This window comes from Malus domestica, chromosome 07 (assembly GCF_042453785.1).
Source record: "Malus domestica chromosome 07, GDT2T_hap1".
NCBI lineage: Eukaryota > Viridiplantae > Streptophyta > Magnoliopsida > Rosales > Rosaceae > Malus > Malus domestica.
The window spans coordinates 33419364-33443831 of record NC_091667.1 but is presented as its reverse complement, the minus strand read 5'-3'; the positions used below and the strand labels follow the sequence as shown (position 1 = coordinate 33443831).

Sequence of the window (24468 nt, the reverse complement as noted above, 5' to 3'; positions counted from 1 at the left end):
TTTTAACATATAAATCACAAAGCTTCAGCTTCAAAAGGCTCGTTATATGCCTCGTTATTTTGAAGTTGTGAATAGTCCCTCACTAGATTTAAATTTTAATGAAGAGGAGAAAGAAATTCGTAGGTTAGCTATTCTTATTTCATTGTTTTTCCTCCACACCATGCAATGTTTTTGCTCCACACGTTGTCTGGGTCGTAGACTGGGGATACGGCAACTAGTAAATTTGGGGACGGCAACATTGTCCGTTAGATCTGGGACAATGGTTCGCTATTGTTAGTTGCATCGACAACCACGAATCAATGAATTTTGTGGATTTGGATGAGTTTCGACTAGTCGATTCGAGGACGACGGCAAAGCCCATTAGATCTGGGATGATGGATTTGCTATTGTAGTTGCATCGACAACGATGGAAGCGATGAGATTTGGGACAATGGAGCCCCAAGTGGTCGGTAAGATCTAAAATTGGTGAAGCAACAAATGGCGGAGGGGAGAGTTTGAAGGGAAAAAAAAACAGAGAGAGAGAGAGAGAGAGAGAGAGAGAGAGAGAGAGAGAGAGAGAGAGAAGGAATAGGAGTGGTGAGAGAGAACTCGAAGGAAAAAAGAAAGAAAAGTGCTTGTAGGAAACTGTAGATATGGTGACTTTTTTTTGGTCAAATGATTATGTTATAGTGCTTGTTAAAATATATACTGTTGTTGAAGATGATAAATTAAAAAGAAAACTAATGAAAAAGATTTGAAAGTTTTGAGTTTTAATGATAAGGACAAAATAAAGGGTAAAATGAATAGTACTATGTTTGACTTTTTAGTGTAAAAATGTGATTTTTCGTTAAAGTGAACAATACCGTGAGTTTTTCGTTAAAACTCTCTAAATTAAATTGGTTAGTTATTTGAACTTTTCGCTGGAGAGCTGTGAAGTGTAATATGCTACTCTTGTTAGCCTTTTCTTTTCGAAGAACTTTTATTGACGATTAAAATGGCTCTTTCATTGACGTTTGGTAATGTGAAAAACATAACGACGGTCTATAAGATAAGGTAAGGGTGGAAACCCAAAATTGCACCATTTCTTTTTTAATGACAGTTTCCCCACAATTGCACCATTTCTTTTTTAATTTATTATCATTCACGGAAGATGATTTAAAACTATTACAATAATTTAAAGGAGGAGAAAATTTCGAAATCAGGAGGTATGAGTGGAAACCAAAAATTCTATTCACTAGGATATTGAACCACATACACACAATTGCACCATGTTCAACTATTTTTTCTTGGTTTGTTGGCGGCACTTAGCTTTGTAAGGATTTGGTTTGCTTGCGATTGGTTAATAATTAAGACTAGTTTTGGTTATGTGTGTTGTTTAGTTGTTGATGCGGTTGTTGTTCGCACTAGTTTTGATGTTGTTGAACTCCTATAGTGGTTTTCGTCTTGTAGACGACTTTACATAACGTTGAAGTTTGTTTTATGAAATTATTTATTTAATAAGAAAAATGACCAGGGATATTCTAGTTTTATGATGCTAATGTATGGAATTAGATCATTTCCGGATCCTCTTATTAGGGTCCCTGAGATCAATTAATAACAACTATTTATCAAAGATCGTGCGGCCACAATTTTTTCATTTTTTATATTTTTCACACAAAACGAAACTACTTTACTTTTGAAAATATAAAAAAACATTCACTTGTGACCGCGTGATATTTGATAAATGGTCGGTCCAGGGAATTCAAATACCCTCACCCTCCGGGAATTCAAATACCTCATCGATCCCGTTCCTCCAATTTCAGGAATTGGATTCCTTGTTTCGTGTGGGCTCCACCACTTTTTTGATTCCCTAATATTTAGTAAACACCGGAGTACTCTGTAATCAGAATTTAATTCCCTTTTTTTAATCTGATTACCCTTACGTAAACATGTCATTAGTGGTTCATATGTGGAGATCCACACATCGGCAACTAAAACTTAGAAGTCGGCTCTATGTTAGGAGTCCAGACTTGTTTTCAATAAAACTCAGAGACCGGCTCTATGTTAAGAGTCCTACCTTGTTTCCTTCTCGGTGACAAGCTTGTTAGCTTGCACAGACCCGAACCTTGGCTCTAATACCATGTTAGATTTTTGGATCGACGGGCCCATGGGGCCCCACTCTAATAACACCGATACTGCTCTAACTTTACCACTTGCCCAATCCGTCAGGTGTGGAGTTTTATCACAAAAGGTCTTGCTATTAGTTAGGACAGCAGCCCAGTTTTTGTGACGTTTTAAGTAGTTAGATAAAACAATCTTCTGCGGGAAAGACTCTTATTTTCATATGCTACAATTGACAAATCTTAGCTTTAATAAGGAAAATCAATAGGACATTTGTGTGCTACTTTGTGATATGCTTTTTAATCCTATCAAATTTTTGCGCCGTTGCCGGGGATTGTTATTTCTAATTACATATTTCTCTATTGTTTTCTTTTCTTGTCTAATTAGTGTTTTTGTTTTTGTTTTTATGTCAGGTACTCTTCGTAGTATATGCATAAAAAAAGTGTTTTTGTTTTTGTTTTTATGTCAGGTACTCTTCGTAGTATATGCATACTCGAATGTCCAAGAACCAGCCCCCCTTGGATGATTACTCTCGGAAAGTTTGATCATGTCCACCCTTGAAGTTGATTGTAAAATTGGAGTTTGGGGGTCATCGCTTGATTTAAATACAAATTGGGGAAGTTTTCAGTCCAAATGTTTTATTTTGTTTCTTTTTAGGGACACTTTGGATGTGGTCCCTAGCTATCAATATTCTTTGATTGAAACCTTGTTAGTTTTTAGTTTTTGATTGAGGTCCCTGACATTAATGTAATAATGTAAGTTACTATATTTTTTTAATTAAAAATTAAAAATTGAAATTTGTAATTGTTTATATTAATGAGATTTTAAATAAAACCCATAATTTATGGGATTAAAAATAATAAAATATAAATTATACTCTCTATTATATTGTGTGTGTGTGTGTGTGTGTATATATATACATACATGTATGGGTACATTAACCAAAATTAACAAAAAAAGTTATTGTACCAAAACATGGATACATTCTCAAATCAACGAAAAAGAATGTACCCATATAAGTTTAAACATGAATTAAAAAATTTGAATGGATTTTATATTAAAAAAAGGGTACATTTTACATATAACAAATTGATATATTTGAGAATGGGTACATTTAAGATTAAAAAAATTGAAAAATTATATGAATGGGTACATTTAAGATTAAAAAATTGAGAATCTTTTTATATATATAAAAAAAACTAATAGGTACAAACTTAATTTAATTTAATTTTTTATTATTTTGGAAATGTTTGAATTGAAAATTAATTAGAAGTTTAATAGAGGTGTGAGTATTAAACCCTAAATTAATTACTAATTTTTATATTAAAAAATTATATAATAAACAAGTAAATTCATTATCACATTAATGCTAGGGACTTGAATCAAAATTTGAGAACTAATAAAATCTTAGTCAATGAACAGTAAAAACTAGGGACCGGATACTAATTTTTCCTTCTTTTTATTTTATTTTATTTTTATTTTATGCATTAATGTGTTTTTTGACATTGGGGACAATGTCCAGTTTAGGTTTGGGGGTAAGGATTGAAAAAATGACCAAATTGAAAATTTTCGTACCTTCGACTAAGAACTGGTTTGATTTGTTTCCGTGTTGTTTCTTTTTGTTTTCTTAATGAGTTTTGTTTACTTTAAAAAAACCAAAAAAAAAAAATTCAGAAAATGTGAAAATCCAAAAAATATTGTCTTATTTTCTTTATCGTTTTGAAGTAGATTTTTGTTAGTTTCCCGACTCAATGATATAATTGGATTGAATTTGAACCACGATGATCAAGAACTTAGTAAGCATGTGTTGTGTGAAATTCCTTATTCTCTTGTTAGCCTTGTACATGTTTAATCATCTTTGAAAAACCAAATGCACATAGCCATGTTGATGTGAAATTAAAGCATGACTTAAAGCTTCGCATGTGAATATAGTGACCATATACAACCTATGTGAGTTTTTGAGCCTATTGAAAGTGTGTGCATTTTTCATACACTCATATTCTTCCATGTGTGATGAACTTATGTGACTTACATCTCTAGAACTTGCGTAACGATTTTTCAAAATGTTTGTCATTTGATTGCATGAACTTGAAAAGGATAGAGGCATTAGGTATACCACCATGGCCCAAATAAGCATGTTTCCTAAAGAAAAATGATATCATTAGATTGCCAATTTGAGCCGTATATATTAAGCCTTTTATTTCTATAGCCCTCTCCCTAAGCCTCATTACATCCAATAAAAGTCCTCTTGATTTAAGTTTTGCAATTATGATTGTGGAGATGAGATCTTTATGCAAGCTTATGGTAGATCTTTCACATTTGATTCTTTGAGCGAAACACGTTAAACTAAACATATGTGTGATTGAGTGTATGTCCTGTGAGAAGGTCACTAGTTTGCGTGTGGTGTTTTCAAGAAAACTTGAAATTGCATTAGCATGACTATTACACACACTACACTTCATGGATGATTAAAATGTTACTGCTAACATTTGAATAAGGAAGATGAATTTGGATTAGTTTGTTTGGTGCTAGCTAAGGTTCTTGATGATTTGTTTTCTTGAATGAAATTCTATGAGGGTCACAAAGGGGGAAGCTAATGTTTTTCTTGTTGCTATGTTTTTCATGTTTTCTTTGTTTTGCTCGAGGACTAGCAAAAGCTAAGCGTGGGGGTATTTGATAAGCTCATATTTATATATATTTTACATCAAATTCACTTCTCTTTTCTTAGTTAGTTTCTTATATTTTTGAGCTATTTACCTTGTTTTTGTGTTTTGTGGGATTTGTCAAGCAAATAAAAGAAAAATAGCACAGGTAGGATTTTTAGTAACAAATTCGTCAAAACTGCCTGTGCAGATCAGCTGACTTTGGAAGCAAGTTGCGAATAGCTCAGAATGAATTAGAGAATGAGCCTTATACTCTTGGAAAGCTACGGATGTCTATTTTCTGGAGCATTTTGTGGATTGTTAATATCATTTTTCTAGAAGAAGTTATGGCCGTTTTAACACTGAAAGGTTTCCAAGACGCTGAGCAGTTTGTAACTGCATTGAAGGCAATAAATCCAATAAAACTAGCAGCCAAAACTGATGCAGCCAAGAACAAGTCAGCTGACACCTATTCAAATATCAGATGAAATGGAATTAAAAATGAGGATTAAGAGGGAGTAATTGGCATAAAGGCTACCTAAAGTGTTACAATTGTTTTACCACATTTCCCCTCACTTATTGTCATCACTAAATGGCTATTAGTGGGTAAGTTAAGGAGAAGAAAATGATGCAGCAAGAATGGGTTTAAAAGCAGCATTGGGGAAGGAAGGAAGTGGGAAGGAGGCCTCGGTCGATTTCTTTCGGTTCTATCTTCTCAAACTCATGTCTATCTTTTGTTTTAACTTAAGGATTGTGTGTAACTAAATTTTTAGTAGTTAGGGGCTGTTTTGAAGCCCCGAATATGATTGCAATTTTGTTATGATATTTCGTTGAATTACTTTTATGAATGGATGAAAATTGGTTCACTACTTGTCTCATTGATGAATTCTTTATTTGTTTTCTATGGATGCATACGTAGTAAGCATATCTAGGATTCTAATGCTATGAATATGTGTGTGCCTGCCCTTCTCGAATGAGGACCTACATATATTCTAGAGTAGTATTTGTTAATTGCGATTAACATGTGAACCAATTTCTAAGATAAGTAAGACAACGCCAGTACTTACGATGCCTTGTGATGACTCAAACTCTTTTCTTTCTTAATGATTTCTACTTGTTAAATCTATGAACACGCCATTCTAGATTGCATGCTAGGGACTAAGTTAAGTTGAAAACGCCATTCTCTTAACATACTACGTAAGAAAGAGTAATAGGTTGAGTTCTAACATTGAGCCAACTTGAGCATCTTCATCTGGAAATAAAAGAAATTTGAATGAAACATAACATGTTTGCATGATTATTTGGTGGTGGATAGCAATACCCCTAACTCGTTTTTCTTAATTTGTGAACTACTTAATATCTGTTTCTATCCTGTTTTTGTTCGATTTAATTGAAATAGCAAATGAACTCCAAAAATCCCAATAATTTGTGTGAGTGTAGCTCTGTGTGTCTAGTGTTGTCATATAAAATTTCGTAAACTTTAGATAAGCATAAGTCAGTCTAAAAATTATTTTTCGGTGGCTGGTCAGTATGGACAGCAGCCCAGTTTTTGTGACGTTTTAAGGGCTGGTTTGGTATTGATGTGCTTTGAAAAAAAGCTACTGTGAGAATAAGCGGCTGTGCTGTGAGAATAAGCGGCTGTGAAATAAATCAGCAGAGTGTTTGGTAAACTTTTTTGTAAAAGTGCTCTTGGAAAAAAAAAAGCAGTCTAATAGTAGGTCTTTTCATTAAAGAAGCTCTGTAGCTCCGTGTGCTTTGAAAAAAAACCAGTTTTCCAAAGCTGCAAATAGCAGCTTCAGCTTTTTCCTTTGATTTCAGCTTATTCTCACAGCAGCTTCCAAAATAAGCCATTTTTTTTCAATTTACCAAACACCTAAAACCCTCACAGCTTTTTTTCATGGGTGATTTTTTTTTAAGCACCTCACTCCCAAACTAGGTCTAAGTAGTTAGATAAAACAATCTTCTGCGGGAAAGACCCTTATTTGCATATGCTACAATTGACAAATCTTAGCTTTAATAAGGAAAATTAATAGGACATTTGTGTGCTACTTTGTGGTGTGCTTTTAATCCTATCATTAGGGTGGGGCAATCATATTTCAACCCATTATTTTCTTTTGCACCCACCGATGTGGGGCTCCATGGTGATCCAAAAATCCAACATGGTATCAGAGCCAAGGTTCGGGCCCGTGCAAGCCAATGAGCTTGTAACCAAGAAGGAAACAAGCCAAGACTCTTAACATAGAGTCAATCTCTAAGTTCTAAAACAAGTCTGGACTCTTAACATAGAGCCGACATCTGAGTTTCAATTGCTGATGTGTGGATCTTTACATGTGAACCACTAAATGGGGTTACACGTGAGGGGGAGTGTTGGAATCTCACATCGGTGGGTGAAAAGAAAATAATGAGGTTTAATTATGATTACCCCACTCTAACTAATATCGAGGCGTTTTGTGATAAAACTTCACACCTAATGGATTGGGCAGGTGGTAAAGTTGAGGATATTATCGGTGTTGTTAGAGTGAGACTCCATGAGCCCGCCGATCCAAAAATCCAACATTTATAAGGCTAGTTGCTCTTTCAATGCACCGGCATATGTAGTATAAATAAATCTTGAGTTTGCACAACATTGAAGAGAAGCATCATGAACTCATGAGAACTAGTGTTCTCTTCAACACCCGGAGATTTTGAAGCTTGTCCCATTGTGAAGGCCTTTTCTATATCTGATTAGGAGACGGTGGCTAAATGTTTTATTCACCGCATCTTGTGTCAATGATGTTAGTGACTACGTACCATGTTGTTTTCACTTTGACATGTTGTGTGTGTGTCAATCGCGTTGCGTAGTAGCCATTGTGGAGGGTTGAGGGGTTGCACTGGACATCTCTTCAATTCTCAGCTTAATAATTTGGATAGTTGGGATGACTGATAAATGCTTGGAGTCCCTTTCAGTGACCTCCTCAAACACAATTACAAGTGAATGGATGTTTTTGAATTAAGAAACTGAGCTGTGATGATGAATTGCTTCAATTTTCCCGAATTTGCGTTGCGTTGCTCTACCAACAGAAGAGACTAAAGTATATTTTTACTAACCAAAAAATAAAAAATAGAAACACTTGCAAATCCTTGAAAAGACATGTGACCACATTTGCTAAAAAAATTGGGTCCCTTCCTAAAGGTTGGGAAAGACTTACAAAATTGTTGATGTCATGTCCACGCCATGTTTTGGAAGAGGTTGGTGAGTCATTTTTATGATCTACTACAATTGAGGTAAGACCCGCATTATAATATATTTACAGTTTGTTGGTTTCCTTGCTTGGAAGTTGAAAGTTGGAAGTTAATTTGGAACATGTGTGCAACACATCCTAGCTAGTTGGGAGATATTATTTACGGGTCGCTTTCAAATTTTTTTTTGTCCTGCATCATAGATTGCGTTTTTCTTAACCTAACTTATGCATAGGTAGCCATATTGGTGCCTCTCATAATCCTCCTCACAATGCATGTTTCTATGAACCCATTTGACCCAAGAGCGAGGTTTATCACCACCTAAAACACGAGGCACTACCTAACTCCTAGTTTAATGGTACTCTTGCTCGCAATATTAGAAGAGGTCCAAATCTTGAATCTCAGATTTTTGTTGATAAAAGACTACAATTTTAAATGGACAAGTTTATTTATCGTTATTAATTAAAATCAATATGGCCGAGTGTATTTGATTGTTAATCTAGATTGCATTTAAGTTGACCTAACACGTGCATTAGTCACCTTGGTTCCTCTCATAATCCTCCACTCATGAGTGAGGTTAATCACCAACTAAAATGCGAGGCACCAACAAACTCTTAGCCTGATGGTACTTTTCTTCCAAATATTGAGTTTTGAATTCCTCTATTTTCTCATTAATTTATCTTTATATGTTAACAACAATGTGGCCAAATGTATGTGAGTCTGTTTGTGCACATCTAGGGTTTCAAAGAAATGGGAGAAGGCCCACAACCTGTGTTAAATAAAAACCACTTGTGTAAACAAAAATGCCTCGTATTAAAGAACCTTTTGGCATCATCTTACATGTATGGTTCATAGATATTGAGGGGCTCCATTAAAAAGTAAAAACGAGAAAAAAAATTAATAAAAATCGGAACCAAGGTTTAATGAAGGTATATGGTCTCTGTACATCAACAAGTTTTGATCTCCATTTTTCATGATAAATTGATGAATTTCCAATTTTCAAAGCCATCACAACTGTCCTCTAATGGGATCCGAAATTCACAAACTCGTAACTCATCTTTCACAAAATAAACATGACTTTAATGGCATTTCCCCCACGGGCACTGGTTTCAAATGCTTCTTCCACCTCCTTTTGGTTAAACCCGAACCGGTGCGTGATGAGCGGCTTCACGTCGATCCTCCCACTTCTCAAAAACTCGAGGCAAAGCGGCCATGTGTTTTTATACCGGAAAATTCCTACAACATCAACCTCCCTGTGTTCAAAAGACAAAACCCTAATTATCAGATAAAGCAAACAAAACTCTGAAACAAAAGTTATTTGCAATTACACTATTGATCCACAATGCCTAAAAAAATAATTGATGTAGGACATTCTTATCGAGAAAAGGTAGAAAAAGGACACGAAATGGAGTCGCTTTATACCTGGCAGCAGCTGGAGTAAGTGGGACTGTCATCGTGCCGTGTCCCATTCCGACGAGGCAAACTTTGCCGCCGGGACGGGTGGCACCAAGAGCGGTTGACATGGTTTTGTTAAAACCGACACAATCGAAGCTCACATCCACGTCGGACTTCATGGCTATCTTAATCTGGGCAATTTCATCATCCAAATCTTCCATTTTTGTCGAAACTTTGACGGTGTCATTAGCACCAAGAGACTTCGCCATCGCTAGACGCTGGTCATCCATATCCACAATGACGATTCTTGGTGACCCGAAAGCACGGGCAGCCAGAACAGAAACCAGACCAATGGGGCCGGCTCCGATGATCAGAACAGTTGATTCCGGACCGACATTGGCTCTCCGGCAAGCATGAACCCCTACACTCAAGGGCTCACACATTGCCCCTTCCTCCAAACTCACATTCTCCGGGAGTTTAAAGCACAGATCCGCAGGATGTACAATCTGTTAATCGAAATGGTTATCAGACAAGCCTAAGGTCTGCGATGCTGCAATATCGATCTGGCGCAAAGCCTATAAAATTCTATGATTGTGAATATTTTTACCTGATTTGCCAAGGAACCATGAACCGGTGGGGTGGCAAAAAACTTCATGTCCGGGCAGAGATTGTACCTTCCACCTTTGCACTGCTGGCACCGTGCGCAGCTGATCCCGGGCTCTACCGCCACACGATCTCCGAGAGCAAGATGCTTCACCTCGCCCCCGATTTCCTCAACGATCCCAGCACACTCATGGCCAATTACCATTGGCTCTTTAACTTCAAAATCTGCACATTTCATTGTCTGAAAAATGAACCGAAACAAAAAAAAAGAAGAGAAAACCTAAGTGGTTAGTACGGAGCTGTCGGATATAACAGAGAAAATTATCAATGTTTCTGCTTTGATTTCATTCTTATTTCAGGAATAAACAATGTCATCTAAAATCATCAAAAATTCAAAATTAAAAAAAAAAATTATTAAAAACAGGGGAAAGGGCATGGAAGGGAGATGAACCTTGAAGTAGTGAACATCACTTCCACAAATGCCGACAGCCTTGACCCGAACGCGAACATCATTGGGCCCTAAAGTTAAGAAATCCAAGAAAATGGAGCAAGATGTAAGCCAATATGATCATAAATATCTCGTCTGAAAACTAAAAACCGAAAGGAAACTGCAACGAAATAAAAAGATTTAGGGTTGGTGCATACCCACACTGGGAAGCTTGAAAGGTTGGATCTTGATGTTGTTAACACCAAGAAGCCAAGCACCCATGTTTTCTGGCTCAGCAGCTTTGCCTCCCTTACCCATTTTTTTGCTTGCTTTTTTTTTTTTCCGTGTTTGAGATACAGAGAGTAGGTTTGCACCCAAAATAAAAGAAGGTAGACACGGAGTAGGTTTCTTTTCTGATGGGAACAGAGCGGTTCTTGGTGTAATATTTATACTTAGGGTTGGAAGCCGGTGGGCATATGGAATTATAAAATTAAGATTTGGTCCAAGTTGCAATATATAGATTATAAAATCATATATGGTGAAATCTAATATGCATATATTTATATCCACTATCGATAATAATCCAAAACCAAAGTATTATAATCCGTTACCATCACACTTTTTTCCATTCTTTTCTAGGGATTGGAATTTTCATCGTGATTGGGATCTTGAAGTTTACTTTCTCCCGCCTTTGATATTGTAATTGAGGGAATTGCTTAAGGGGAGGGATCCCCATTTTTTTGAAAAAATGGGGACACGCTCCCCACCGTTAGATTTGAATTAAATGAAATCCTGTGGTTGAGATTCTATGGCCTGTGTTTTAATCTCAACCACACAATTTCATTAAAGTCAATCTAACGGTGGGGAGCGTGTCCCAATTTTTTTTGAAAAAATGGAGATCCCTCCCCTTAAGCTCCCTGTGTAATTGAGATGTAAAAAATTACATGATAGGAGGATATAAACTTGATATAATACTACATTTGTGACTTTGAAAGTTGGCGAAAATTAGGTATATATTAAAAGTTAGATCCCTCAAGGATAGGAAACTGTTATTGTACTCTAAAAATCTCATATTCTTCGTTAGTATATTTTTTAATATAAAAAAATTAAAGTGCAAAATAAAAATTTTGAAGTGCTAATAAATTTTAGAGTGCAGATAACAATTTATAGATATTATGGTTTTCCCAAATTTTATACTACCATGTGTTAGACTGTTACATCGCACTTTTGCATATATCCCTCATAGGAGGTAAACTACACCTCAAATAAAAGAAATTTTGAGTATTACAATCACGATATTATTTATAAGGTAGTGTCATCCACACACATATTTTTACTTCTCACACACCTAGTTTAACTTTGTACCGTTGGATCGAATAAATTAAAAAAGATCAATGACTAAAAATTAATAAGGGTGTATAGAAAGTAAAAGTGTGTGAATAGCACTATCATAAACCCTAATACACATGTTATAACATGACGATACAAATGGAACAATTACTACACAATGTTATAATTATACAGAAAAATTTCTCACAAATACTATTAAGTAGTAATTAATTTTTCAACGGTGCATAAATATGAGTATAAAATTAGAGAGATTATATTCACACATCCCAAATTACTTCTCTCACCCCCTTTTAATTTTTTAATATTTTTCTGTGTTAGTGGTATGTAGAAAATATTAAAAAATTAAAAAAAATGTAGAAGAAATAATTTGAAATGTGTGAATATAATCTCTCTAAAATTATTCCTGTTTGGAAGTAACTGAATTAGCAAGTACCATATGGATGCATGATTTTCCTCAACAGATATTCACGACTGGTGAGTGTATTCCACGAAATGCACAGTCAGATTCACGTAAGCAGGCGTCCGTATTGTCCTGCATGTTGTCCCCACAGAGAACTTAATTTTGATTAGTAATGAATTTAATTTTGATTAGTAATATCTTTCAAAGATGATTTAGATGATGTAACCAAAAAGAGAAACATTTGAAGTAAGAGGTACTGTTGATTTACCCATTATTTACGTGATCAAGATAGAAGAAAATTAGATGAAAAATTTTAAAATCTAATTGCAAGGAGGAATTGACTATATACAAAAGTTCAGGTGGGTAATTGGATAAAATTAATGTTCAAGGAAAAATTAGCTAATTATGAGAATAATTAGCTAAAATTAAATTTAAAAGGAAAATTAGCAGCTCGATACAAAATCAAGGAGTAAATCAACAAGTATGCCTTTAAAGTAATTACCTCAAATATGAGATCAGTTTTTTAATACATGTGGATCATTTTCTTTGTGAATAGATAAGAGATCATTTAGGACAATCAGGATATAATCATCTTATTAATTTTTCGACCAAAGAAGGATAGTTTTATGGATTAAATATTTTGGTTATCCACAATTTAGCCAATGAGAAAAACATCCTGATTCACCAATCAATCAAAAGATAATTGTAGGAAATCAAATACATAAATTTTCTTTAACCCCACATTTGAATATTTCACCTAATTTGACCTAATTATCCTATAATCCTGCTTTTTCTTTAACTAGTGCGAGTTTCACCAAATTTTCCAATATCAACTCTTTAATTACAAGCAAGAAATTTGTTTTTCTTCTTTTCATTAATCTCGGATGCTCTCATGGATGATAGTAATATGTAGTTCTTACTTGATTGTAGTTTTGGAGGATAGTTCGTTTTTTTATTTTTGTGTGGGACATTTTTTTTCCATTCGTCTGATCTCAGTAAGGTTTTTATTGAGACCCATTATGGGCCCTATCCTTGTAGATTGTACGTTGTTTCTTCTTCAATAAATATCGTACATTTTCTCAAAAAAAACATAAATGGGCTTACCAGGTTTATAGGAGGAGTTCCCTAGCTACTGTTAAAAACTTACCTACACTATCTGAAATGAGAGCGATTTAGTAGTGTTACAAACAGACAAACTTAACACAAGAATACTCTTGCATGATTAAATTCAAATGCAGTCACGTTCTTTGTTATAAATCTTCCCTTCCGAAAACAATTGTACGATGTTGTGTTGTTTTTTCACGAACCATTGCCAAAAAAACAAAAAAAGTGTAAGTGGTCTTGCATGCTCTTTATGTGATAATGCATGTTTGGTTTAAATTACAATTATTTTGTGTTTCCGCTTCGCACAAGTTATTGAGTACCACATGAACTATCTGTTGTCGTGGGAGAGAGATTTTTCAATATGACTGTCATACGGGATGGTACACCACCACGTGTTGCTATATAAATAGTGAGATATGTGTGTTAAAAAGTTAATAACTTAAAAAATAAAAATTTTTACAATTTACATAAAATACATGATGTACTACTCGTATTTTTATCGTAACTAAAATTTTCTTGTTGTGGGGCCAGGTTTTGTTGCACGTCTAGCACTGACTAACTTCCACGTGAATAATATATGGGATGATATTTTGTAACCGTTGACACACCTACCCACACGATGGTCCCGGAATCATTTGGAGATTTAAAATGTGCAACTATCTGCAGAAAGGTCAGAGTACGGTAATATTTGGATTCCCGAAAAAGAAATGCTAAGAATGCTCTTTCTCTTCGCGTATTCTCTCCCATTTCATAATTATTATGATGTTAATTTTTGTGTTAATATGAAATATTATAAAATAATAAAAAATAATAAAAAACTCATAAAAAACGTGCTTTTAAAAATATCTTTTTAGCATTTCTTTACCAAAAATAACAATGAGGGAAAATGTATGCCACGCAAGTGTCTAGTCAGATACGAGTCGGCACCAACTGTCGCTCGTGATGCCAAAAACCCTAAATAATAATATTTCAAGGGAGATGCCCTATTGTGCGTGGAACCAAAGGATCCATGCTTATGAGATAATGCTCGTTTTATTGCCTTTTCTTAATGATGTAAGCTTCATTAGTCAAATGTGTTTAATGATAAAAATTGAGTCCACGACCTATGGATTTGAATCCACTCCGATCTTTATATTCAGAACTTATAAAGAAATTTAACAATGAAATTTAAATTGTTCAAATTTTAATTTTTGTTAAGCAAATTAATAAGATGAATTCATATGAAACGTAAAATTGAAATTAAGTGCTCCGAACTTTTTGATCTGCATACCTCAGTCACAGAGGTCTGTAGTGGGTTGAATGGCCTCCGAACCATCTGCGTGGAATATGCTACTCCTACTATATGGTATAATAAATAGTTGGTGGTGCATCGGTATGACATATATAGTTGGCTTATTTTTTAACAATTTATTCGAGGTCTATTGGTTGTTTAACTGGAGGTGGATTGTCTATCCTTCCATTTCCATATTCTTCTCATCCCCTGTTGTTTTTTATGGTCACGGTTAAGACACGTCAACATTTTATATTCTTATTACTTTTTGTTTTATTATTTTTATAAAAAAATCAATATAAAATATTGATGTAACTTAACCGTGACCACACAAACAGGAGGGGATGAAAAAAGTATGAAAATGGAAGGACAGACAATCCACCTCCCGTTTAACTTAGTATTTACTTCTCTTTAAAAAAAAAAAAAAAAATTTAAAAAAAAAAAAAAAAAAAAAAAAACCTTGGTATTTTGTTTCTACAGGCACAAGAGTCGGGCGCTTCTTGTGTTGTGTTTGTCAGTCTTGTGCACATGCAGGAAGACGTTACCATGATATGTATGGTTTGTCCCAATTCCTAATTTCTTAATACGATAGGAAGTACGTCAGATATCTGAATTATAATTAATAAATCATGGTTATTGTAGTTTTGTGATATGAAATGGACATTGACTTGTAAAAAATGAAAAGAATACAAAGGCACAAGGGTGAAGAAAGATGAGTGTATACGACAAGCCATATGCGTTGAACCTTTTTTTTATGTACATATTCTAAATTGGTTGTAAGTAAGGCTAACTTATTTGTCAATTTTTCTTCTGTTAACATGTTATCAATCTACGTATTATAATATGAACGTATAAACATAAGCAAACACGCACTAATGAATATCACAGGTGAAGGGTCCTTCCCACGTCGTATGCTTTCGGTCAATCTTGTTGTTCTGCATAACTGCTACTGTTCTGTAGCCGAGATCTTATGAAGGTATAACTAGTACACAATGGTTTCTCTGCACTTCGTGCCTCTCCATCGTAAAGCCACATTTTTTCACTTGAAATGAAACTTCCAACTTTCCAGACCCTCACTACTTTGTCCTCTCAGGAATCGGATCGAAATTCGAAAACACTGCAACTTTTAGAGATAAACCTCGATTGCAATATATATCTTCCAAGAGTAGCTGTGTCAATTCGATGTTGAGCAGATTCGATGTTGAGCAGATAAGCGATTGCCAATGCTCATATGCAATCAAGTGAGTCCCGAATTCTGAGAGTTCGAAAATATGCCGTCTATTTCGATGGCACTACGACCAAATGGCTTTTGCACCTTGCTCTCACCCATCAATTCTCTCATTCTCAGAGCATCATCCCATCTATCCGAACCTGCGTAAGTACTCGATGACAGAATGTAATTCCCACTGTTAGAAGGATCCAGTTCAACAAGCTTGGCTGTGACACTCTCAGCTAGGGCCACATTTCCATGAACCTTGCAAGCACTCAGCAATATCCTCCATACTACGACATGTGGAACAACGGGCATATTTTGTATGAACTCATAAGCCTTCTCTAGTTTTCCAGACCGACTCAAAAGATCCACAACACATCCGTAGTGTTTCATTTCTGGCATCAGTCCATGAATCTTTTCCATGCTTTCAAAATATTCCAATCCTTTCTCTACTAAACCCGCATGAGTGCAAGCTAACAAAATCCCAACAAACGTTCCATGAGTTGGTCGAACACCTTCTCTCAGCATCTGTGAGAAGAATTCGAGTGCAGAATCTGCAAAACCGTTCACAGCAAGGCCTGAGATTACCGAAGTCCATGACACAGCGTCTTTCTTTTCCATCCATTGGAACACCTCCATTGCCTTCTCAACCAGCCCACATTTGCAATACATATCTATCAAAGTATTTCCTACATAAATATCTGTTTTCACTCCATGCTTCTTTATGTAGTTGTGGACAGCCTCTCCCACATCAAGTGAACCCACACGGGCACAAGCAGAAAGCACACTAGCAATGGTTATTTCATCCGGTCTCACATCAGCTGCCATCATTTCTTGAAAAAGACTCACTGCCTCAGTATGTTGATTAGCTTGAGAGTAACAAGTGATCATGGAAGTCCAAGACACCACATTTCTCTTCGGCATCTCATTGAAAAGCTTTCTTGCATTAACCAAGTTTCCCACTTTTGCATATCCCGTGATCATGGCATTCCACGAAACTATATTTCTTTCACGCATCTGATCAAATACTTCCCAAGCCAAATTCGCCAAACCACGCCGTCCATACATATCTATCATAGTGTTTCCCAAGTAAACATCAATCCTAACATGATTTTCTTCAATATACTGAACCACAGAATCAGCAAACTCCCATTCACCCAAGTAATTACACGCCAAAATAACTTTCACCATCGTCACCGCATCAGCCGTCACATTCCCTGCCCGCATTGCCTCAAACAGACCCAAAACCTCCTTAAACCTATTGCACTGACTATATCCACATATCAAAGAATTCCAAGAGACCAAATCTCTCTGACACATTCCGTCAAACAGTTTCTGCGCAAGACCCAAACCACCACAATACGCATACATTAAAATTAATGCATTGGATACAAAAAGATACGACTCGAACCCAAGTTTGAGTGCATGTCCATGGACTCTTTTCCCATTTCCAACATCAGAAGCTCGACCACAAGCCTTGAAAACGAATATAAAAGTCACATGATTCCCGGCCAATCCTTGAAGGTACATACGATTATACATGTGAATTGCTTCACCTGGTTTCTCACTCTGTGACAATCCACGGATCATATGATTCCAAACCAAAAATGAGGGTCGCTCTATTTGATCGAAGACTAAATGGGCTTTGTTTAAATGCGGCGGAGATAGCGCGTAAACTCTGGTAACCTCGGAGACGGGAGACGATGGGTCTTTGTGGAGGTGGGTTCTGATAAGGTGTGCGTGAAGCTCTTTGATTGAGCTCAACGTGATTGGTCCGGCGGCCACTCGCTCTGATTTTTGAACCACCGTGGAGGTGGTGAAGTGGCGCGTAATGAGCCTCGCGAGTTTCATGAGTGACGCCGTCGGTTCTGGTTAAATTTGAATCGGATTCGAGGCAGAAAGTCGAAGTTGTTCATCGACTTTGCCGCCACCGCCAGTAGTGTTTCCATCTTGTTTAAACTTGGGCTTAATATATTGAATGGTTAACCATTAATTAAAATATTTAACCCATTGCCTGCCTCATCGCATAAGCTCTTGTTGGGGTCCAAACTTGGCCCATCAAGATCCCCTAATATAAATCATGGGCTAGACTTGCTTGTTCTGCTGCCACCAAGCCGATATGTTTTTTTATACCATTGTAACCTAAACATTGTACAGAGTTTTAACGAAAAACCCGTAGTACTGTTCACTTTAACGAAAAATCACATTTTTATACTAAAAAGTCAAATCTGATACTATTCATTTTACCCTTTATTTTGTCCTTATCATTAAAACTTAAAGTTTTCAAGCTTTTTTCATTAGTTTTCCTAAAATTGTAAGTACATGTTAATAATATAATCTCGATGATGTTTATTGTTTTAATAAAAAAATGAGTAACCAAAAGTATTATAATTCATGTCTATTGATAGGAGTGTGATGGTGTTGGTGCCCTTATGTTGAAGGAAGAAATAAAAGAATTATGTCAAACTTAATTGTAGAAAAAATGAATTATTCGTTAAAGAAATTAATACATTATAATCTCCTCAAAATTATAAACACAGAATTTTGGTGGCCACAACGATGGAAATTACACACTAATTGGAAAGTTGTGTCATACTGTCGTGGAAAATGGATATGATTTGTACCAAGATGTCACTTCACAATATTGTTTTAGTGCTCAAATGTGGTTGAAATAGGTTTGGAGGATAATTGACAGTAGGACTATGGCCATCAGTTGAGATCAGTGACTCTTAAATGTGTTTATATTGCTTGCCATCACTTTAATTCATTGCAATTGGATATCTATGTCATGTTTAAGACATTATTACTGAATAATTGTGGATGCTGACACCAATTTTAGGGAATGGCACCAAATCTATATCAAAACTTTAATTTGTTCCTCTGCTTATTGAGGAATGTTTAGCCCTCATATTCACCAGTACAGTGATAACTAGTTTGACCAAGTTGGAGTGTTGGATGGCCGCCACCATCAACATACAAAGTTATATATCCAAATGCAACTTGTCAATACCTGTAATTTTTATAACGAAATCTCACTTGAACTCACTTCTAAATGGAAAACTGCAAATAGTTTACTAATTCTCTATGAATTAATTATAAGGAAAACTAATGAAAATGGCTTGAAAACTTTGAGTTTTAATGATAAGGACAAAATAAAAGGTAAAGTGAATAGTACCAGGATTGACGTTTTAGTGTAAAAATGTGGTTTTTCGTTAAAGTGAACAGTACCGGGAGCTTTTCGTTAAAGTTCCCTTAATTATATGTATTAAGTAACTGCTTGGAATGGTCCTGGATATACTGCCCATTTTTTAGTTCGTTTTCCTTTTCGTTGTTTGGATTTTAGAACTTAAATTGAGGATGTATGGTTGATGTAATTGCTTATTGATTTAATAAAAATATGAAATGATTTTCTCATTCTTCTTTTACTTCTGCACACAAAAGGCATAATAAGAAAATGACCGTGTGGAAATCACTTTCCCTTTTCTTAAGAAATCTTTATGTCATCGTTTAGCTGCTTTGTATCGAATTGCTATGTTGCTCAAGTTTGGTAGGAAGAAGGACCCTATTAGGGCTGGGTTCGGTTCTCAGCGGTTCGGTTCGGTTCAAATTTTTTCGGTTTTTTCTCGGTTCGGTTTTTTTTTCGGTTCGGTTTCGGTTTTTTTCGGTTTTTTTTTTCCTTCCCTTCTCCAAAAAATAAAAAAAAATTGGAAATATGAAAGTTCACATTCAAAGTCACTTCAGAGTCATCCACATGAAAACCTACAGGAATGAAATCAATTTTGCACATCCAAAACAACACAAATACACGCTTGCAAAATTCCTCATGGAATTTTTCACCTAAGGTTTCCTCTTTACTGAAAGCAAAATTCCCCACAGAACTAATCACCTGTTCACTTTGAGTTTGCCTGGGGCTTTGAAGCCTGAATGTTTCAAAAGCTTGACAAGGTGAATCATCACCTGCGGTTTCCTCTTTACTGAAAGCAAAATTCCCCACGGAACCATTCACCTCTTCACTTTGAGTTTGACTGTGGTTCTGAGCACTGAATGTTTCAAAAATCGAACAAGGTGAATCCTCCTCATATGATTCACTGATCTTCATCAACTCTTCGTAAGCCTCATTGTACGCATCTAAAGCTTCTCCCGATAAGTTCATGACTAGAGGCTCTGCCGTGGTTTTGCAATTAGCAACCCTAGAGCGAAAGCTGCAGAACCAAATCCTTAATCCAACATACCCAAAATAAATTGCAGAACCAAAATTTCTCACAAATTAATGAAACCTCAACTAATAGTGTTCATAACTGAAGTTACCCAAAACAAATTGTAAAACCAAAACCCATGAAATTGAAAAGCTACAGAACCCATGAAATTGAAAATAAATTCTGCAAAACGCATCAAATTGAAAACAAAATATGTAGAACAAACATGAGAGAAATTATTATAAGACTAACCTTGCAAAGGAATGAAGTAGTGGGTCGAGACTCGAAACAGCAAGAGGTCGCGGGTCACAGGTCATGGGGGTGAGAAACTGAGAGCAAATCAGTGACGACGAGTGAGACAGCGACACTTGCAGGTCGCTGTGAAGGAAGAAGACGAAGCGGAAGAGCGGCGGAGTTGGGAAGGAATGATAGAGGGTCCAGAGTACAGATGAGAGGGATAAGGGAAAATGGTCGCGCCGTCGTGGGTCGCCTGAGAGATTGAGAGAGATAGAGCGATTGAAGTTGAAGACCCAGTGAGAGAGAGAGGAGGCTCGGCTACGCAAGAAGGTTATTGGGTTAGGGTTACACTGGAGGAGGCAGGGAACGAGAGAGAGAGGAGGGGAATGAGAAAAAAATAAAAGGTATGGCTGCTAGTGGCTAGGGTTAAAGGGTTTTGTTGATTTCTCCAAAAAAATTAAAAAACTTCTCAGAAATCATGGAGGTTCGAACCCGTGCGTTGGGGCTTGAAAAGGTTCACCGAAACCAACTTGGCAACAAGGTATGTTTTGTTATGATTGTATGACTAAACTATTTATAATATTAAAAAAAATAATTAAATATATATATCGGTTTGGTTCGGTTCGGTTTGGTTTCCGAACCTAAAAAACCAAAACCGAACTGGTCAGATTCGGTTCGGTTCGGTTTGATAGTTTCGGTTCCGTTTTTTTGTCGGTTCGCTTTTTTCGGCCTCGGTTCGGTTTGGTTTTCGGTTTTCGGTTTTTTGAACCCACCCCTAGACCCTATAGCTCACTAGCTTCCTGCACTATTAATCTTCATCCTTCATTATTTATAATGAATTTGCTTTCAACAAAAAATTATAAGGTAGTGCTACTCACATTTATTTTTACTCCCAATATAACCTTACTAATTTTTGGACATTGACCTTCTTCCATTTATTTGATTCAACGGTAAAAAGGTGAAAAAAGTATGTGAGAAGTAAAAATGAGTGTGTGAAGTAAAAATGAGTGTGTGAATAACATTATCCAAAATAAATTGCTTTTATAAAGGGGTTGCCAATTGAACTGGGACAAGAGGAAAAACTTGAAAATCAAATTAATAATTTCCCAACTATTGAAAATTTGCAAACCAACTTGACCAAATTCAAATAGAATGGGGATCACCACTTTACCAAACAAATTAAACCCTTCATAAATTTCGTGGCTGCATCTCTACATTACCAACACACTTGCATCGGGAACAGATCAACTCTCTACCGACTGATTAAATGCATGGGTGCAAGCATGCTCCTCACATTGATTGATGATCCACCCTAGAACCCTAACCCTTCAAAATGTCAAACCTTTCTTCTCTTGATTTAGTTGGGGATTTGGGAAATGGGGAATGATGGTTTTTATTTGGTTCACCGGTCCACGCCCTAATAAAAAGAAAGAAAAAGAAAGATGCTATAGTTTGGTCCCTTGTATTGCTAATGTATAATGGTATATGGAGGACAGGAGAATATATTGTATAGTGCTGCATGATTAGTACAACTCTAATGTCAAATGGGGGATCCGTTTGCATAGTTGAATCTTCAATGAAACCAAAATATACACTTATGTTTTTATAAAAAGTGTCTTATTCGTGACATAGTCGAATCGAAACACCATTCCACAAGGCTTTTCTTTGAGGAAAGGGGTGACTTGGTCAGCTGGTCCAATACACCAAGGATTTGGACACGAAGGAGGCAAAAGTCCAAATGGTCTCAAAGACCCATTTGGTGCAAGAATGTCAAAAGTCTACCTAGCCATGGCAAAGCACAAGTTTGAAGCTTTCTTTTGGGTTAGTCATGTTAGTTGCTTGACCATGACATGATGGTTACAGGTTTTGTCTAGGTGGTGAGTGGGGAAGGCCTCCATTGCCTCCATTTCATCACGCTATTTGCCACTTTCTTCCCACACTATTTGCCACCCCACATTTTCCGCCACTACCATTCTATAATTCTCTTAATTATTAAATTCAATTTTTCAGTTACAAAAACTCCTCATAAATCAATTGTTTAATTATCCAGCCTTCATAAGATTCTAATTAGAAAATTGATAATAGAATAAGATACAAGTTAAGAGAAAATGTCAGTATGTTTAATTATGGACCGTTAATACATCTATATCTAAATTCTTAGCGACTTTTACAACAACATCATATAGTTATGTAACATTCATAGTCATGAGTCATGACTCACCCCATATCTAATATATATTTCTTGTCCGACCCCTACGTTGCAGCCCCTCTGACCAATAGCCAAATCCCACATGCCAAAATAGTAGAAATTGTTTCTAATTGTCCTAACCAAATGAAGGTTCTTTCTCAAATTGAAAAATTGAAAAAAAAAAAAAAAATTAGAATCCAGGTATATAAAACTCTGAAACCAATCATGTCCTTTTCAGTAATTCAATCAATAGTAGCTAGCCAAGGAAGGTGATGAATGATTCATTTTTATTTTAATATATAAAAAAAGAAATACTATATCCAGGTCCACGTTGAACCCAACTTCTTCCCAACGCAAACAACCAAAAACCTTTCTTTCTTCCTCGTATACCTATAAATACAAAACTCAGACCTCTTTCTGTTTCATCAAAAACACACCACCTCATATATCTCATCTTTTTTCTCTCTCTCTCTCTAAGCCCCAATATTTATATGGCATCAAGAAAACTGGCAGATGCGGCCTCATGGTACTGCGCCACTGCCCTACTAGCCTTGATCTTGTTTGCTTCCATCAGAGAGAACAGTTCTACGCCAGACAACGACGACTTGGTTCGAGGGAAACACTTCAATGACTTCATGACCAACCGGCCGTGTGATGAAATATATGTCGTCGGAGAAGGTGAGACACTCCACACCATCAGTGACAAGTGCGGCGACCCATACATCGTGGAGCGCAACCCTCATATCCATGATCCGGACGATGTTTTCCCTGGACTAGTCATCAAGATCACTCCTACCGAATGATCATCAGCGGTGTAGATATATCATCAATTTAGATTGAAGCTTTCAATTTGATCATCGGGTAGCATGGTAGCAGCTTGTAAGTTGTAACATATATAGAGAATCATAAATTTCATTTCTTAGGAAAGTTTAAATTTTATGTTTTCTTCTTAAATTTCAAATAAACAAAACACCCAATACTTTTGTGTTTCTTTTGCGGCTAAGTACGTTAGAGGCTCTGAGATTTTTACTCTCACAGATTTCCTACGAGCCCAGCTAGCCTGTATATTATGCATCATGAACAAGAAAAAATGTCAAGGAAATCGAAACTGTTTATGTTTAGTTCTTTTGTTCTTTGCATTAATAAGGAAATCTCATGTCATAAAATTGAATTCTTAAATTGGATTAATTTTGATTAATAATATGCATTAATTGACGACCTTTTGTTTTATTCCTGTTAATTCCTATCTTTGGTTATTTCTGCCTGGGACGACAGGTCCTTGAGTAATCATTCGGTGAAGGAAGAAGAAAAAATCTTATGAATAACAGAAAAATAATTCAAACAATTAAAAACGATAATAATTGTTAGGTGAGTAAGGTAACGCCGAAAAGGATATGACGTGCAGGTGAGAAAGACGAGAGCAAAGGCTTTAGCCGCCAGCAGCTCTCTATCGAGAAAGAATTCAACCGTTCTAACGCACATTTTAAAAATACGAAATATTAATATGTGCAATTTCGCATTTTTACGTGTTTGTAATTACATATTTGAAGTATGTTTTTGGATTTAGACGTAGAGCCATAACTATAATTTGGTAGAGAAATGCTAAGGAGACTTTCTTAAAAGTAAGATTCTTCATTCTCTACCATTTGCACATATTGGCACGTGAATTGACGTTAAACTGTGATATGGTAGAGATTCTCACTTTTGAAGTAGTCCCCTTAGCATTTCTCATTTTGGTATGGATTGACAAAGTTTAAGACACACCTTCACTAATCCAAATCAATAATGTTTCTATCTTAACCATTTGCAAAATTCATTAAGAGTAAAGCCTTATAGAAGGTCTCCATACAATTAGTAATAAACCTATTTAATATAAATATTACTTACTTCGTAAGGTTTCAACACGGTTTACCAATTTTTTTGATTTTGGGTTTTACATATTTGGTACAATTCAATATAAAACAATTTAACTTCATTAGGTGTCAATTGTGAGAGATGGTTCAACATGCATGTCATAGACTCAAATAAGAAGCCAATCGACCTTAACTGTGAATTGACATGTCCGCCTTCGACCAGATTGACAGGATTATTTCACATTGGAAAAATGTTTCTCTCATTATCTTTCTAAAAAAAAAATTCTTTTAA

At 35.8% G+C, this 24468-nt stretch overlaps 3 protein-coding genes across 3 annotated transcripts; 1 reads left to right on the top strand and 2 right to left on the bottom strand.

The window, feature by feature from the left end:
* Window positions 1-8837: 8837 nt before the first annotated feature.
* On the bottom strand, window positions 8838-11080 carry LOC103439703 (sorbitol dehydrogenase-like). The gene is made up of 5 exons (XM_008378289.4): window positions 10584-11080; window positions 10390-10457; window positions 9943-10179; window positions 9363-9841; window positions 8838-9193 (listed from the first exon to the last, which is right to left on the bottom strand). Exons 1-5 carry the CDS (start codon window positions 10681-10683, stop codon window positions 9001-9003), a joined length of 1077 nt encoding a protein of 358 aa, XP_008376511.3. The 5' UTR covers window positions 10684-11080; the 3' UTR covers window positions 8838-9000.
* A 4112-nt stretch (window positions 11081-15192) lies between these two features.
* On the bottom strand, window positions 15193-17667 carry LOC103439702 (pentatricopeptide repeat-containing protein At2g29760, chloroplastic-like). The gene has a single exon (XM_070824975.1). The coding sequence runs from the start codon at window positions 17551-17553 to the stop codon at window positions 15727-15729; it is 1827 nt and encodes a 608-aa protein (XP_070681076.1). The 5' UTR covers window positions 17554-17667; the 3' UTR covers window positions 15193-15726.
* Window positions 17668-22814: 5147 nt separating this feature from the next.
* LOC139197836 (uncharacterized) lies at window positions 22815-23126 on the top strand. The gene has a single exon (XM_070825825.1). The coding sequence runs from the start codon at window positions 22815-22817 to the stop codon at window positions 23124-23126; it is 312 nt and encodes a 103-aa protein (XP_070681926.1).
* Window positions 23127-24468: the final 1342 nt, after the last annotated feature.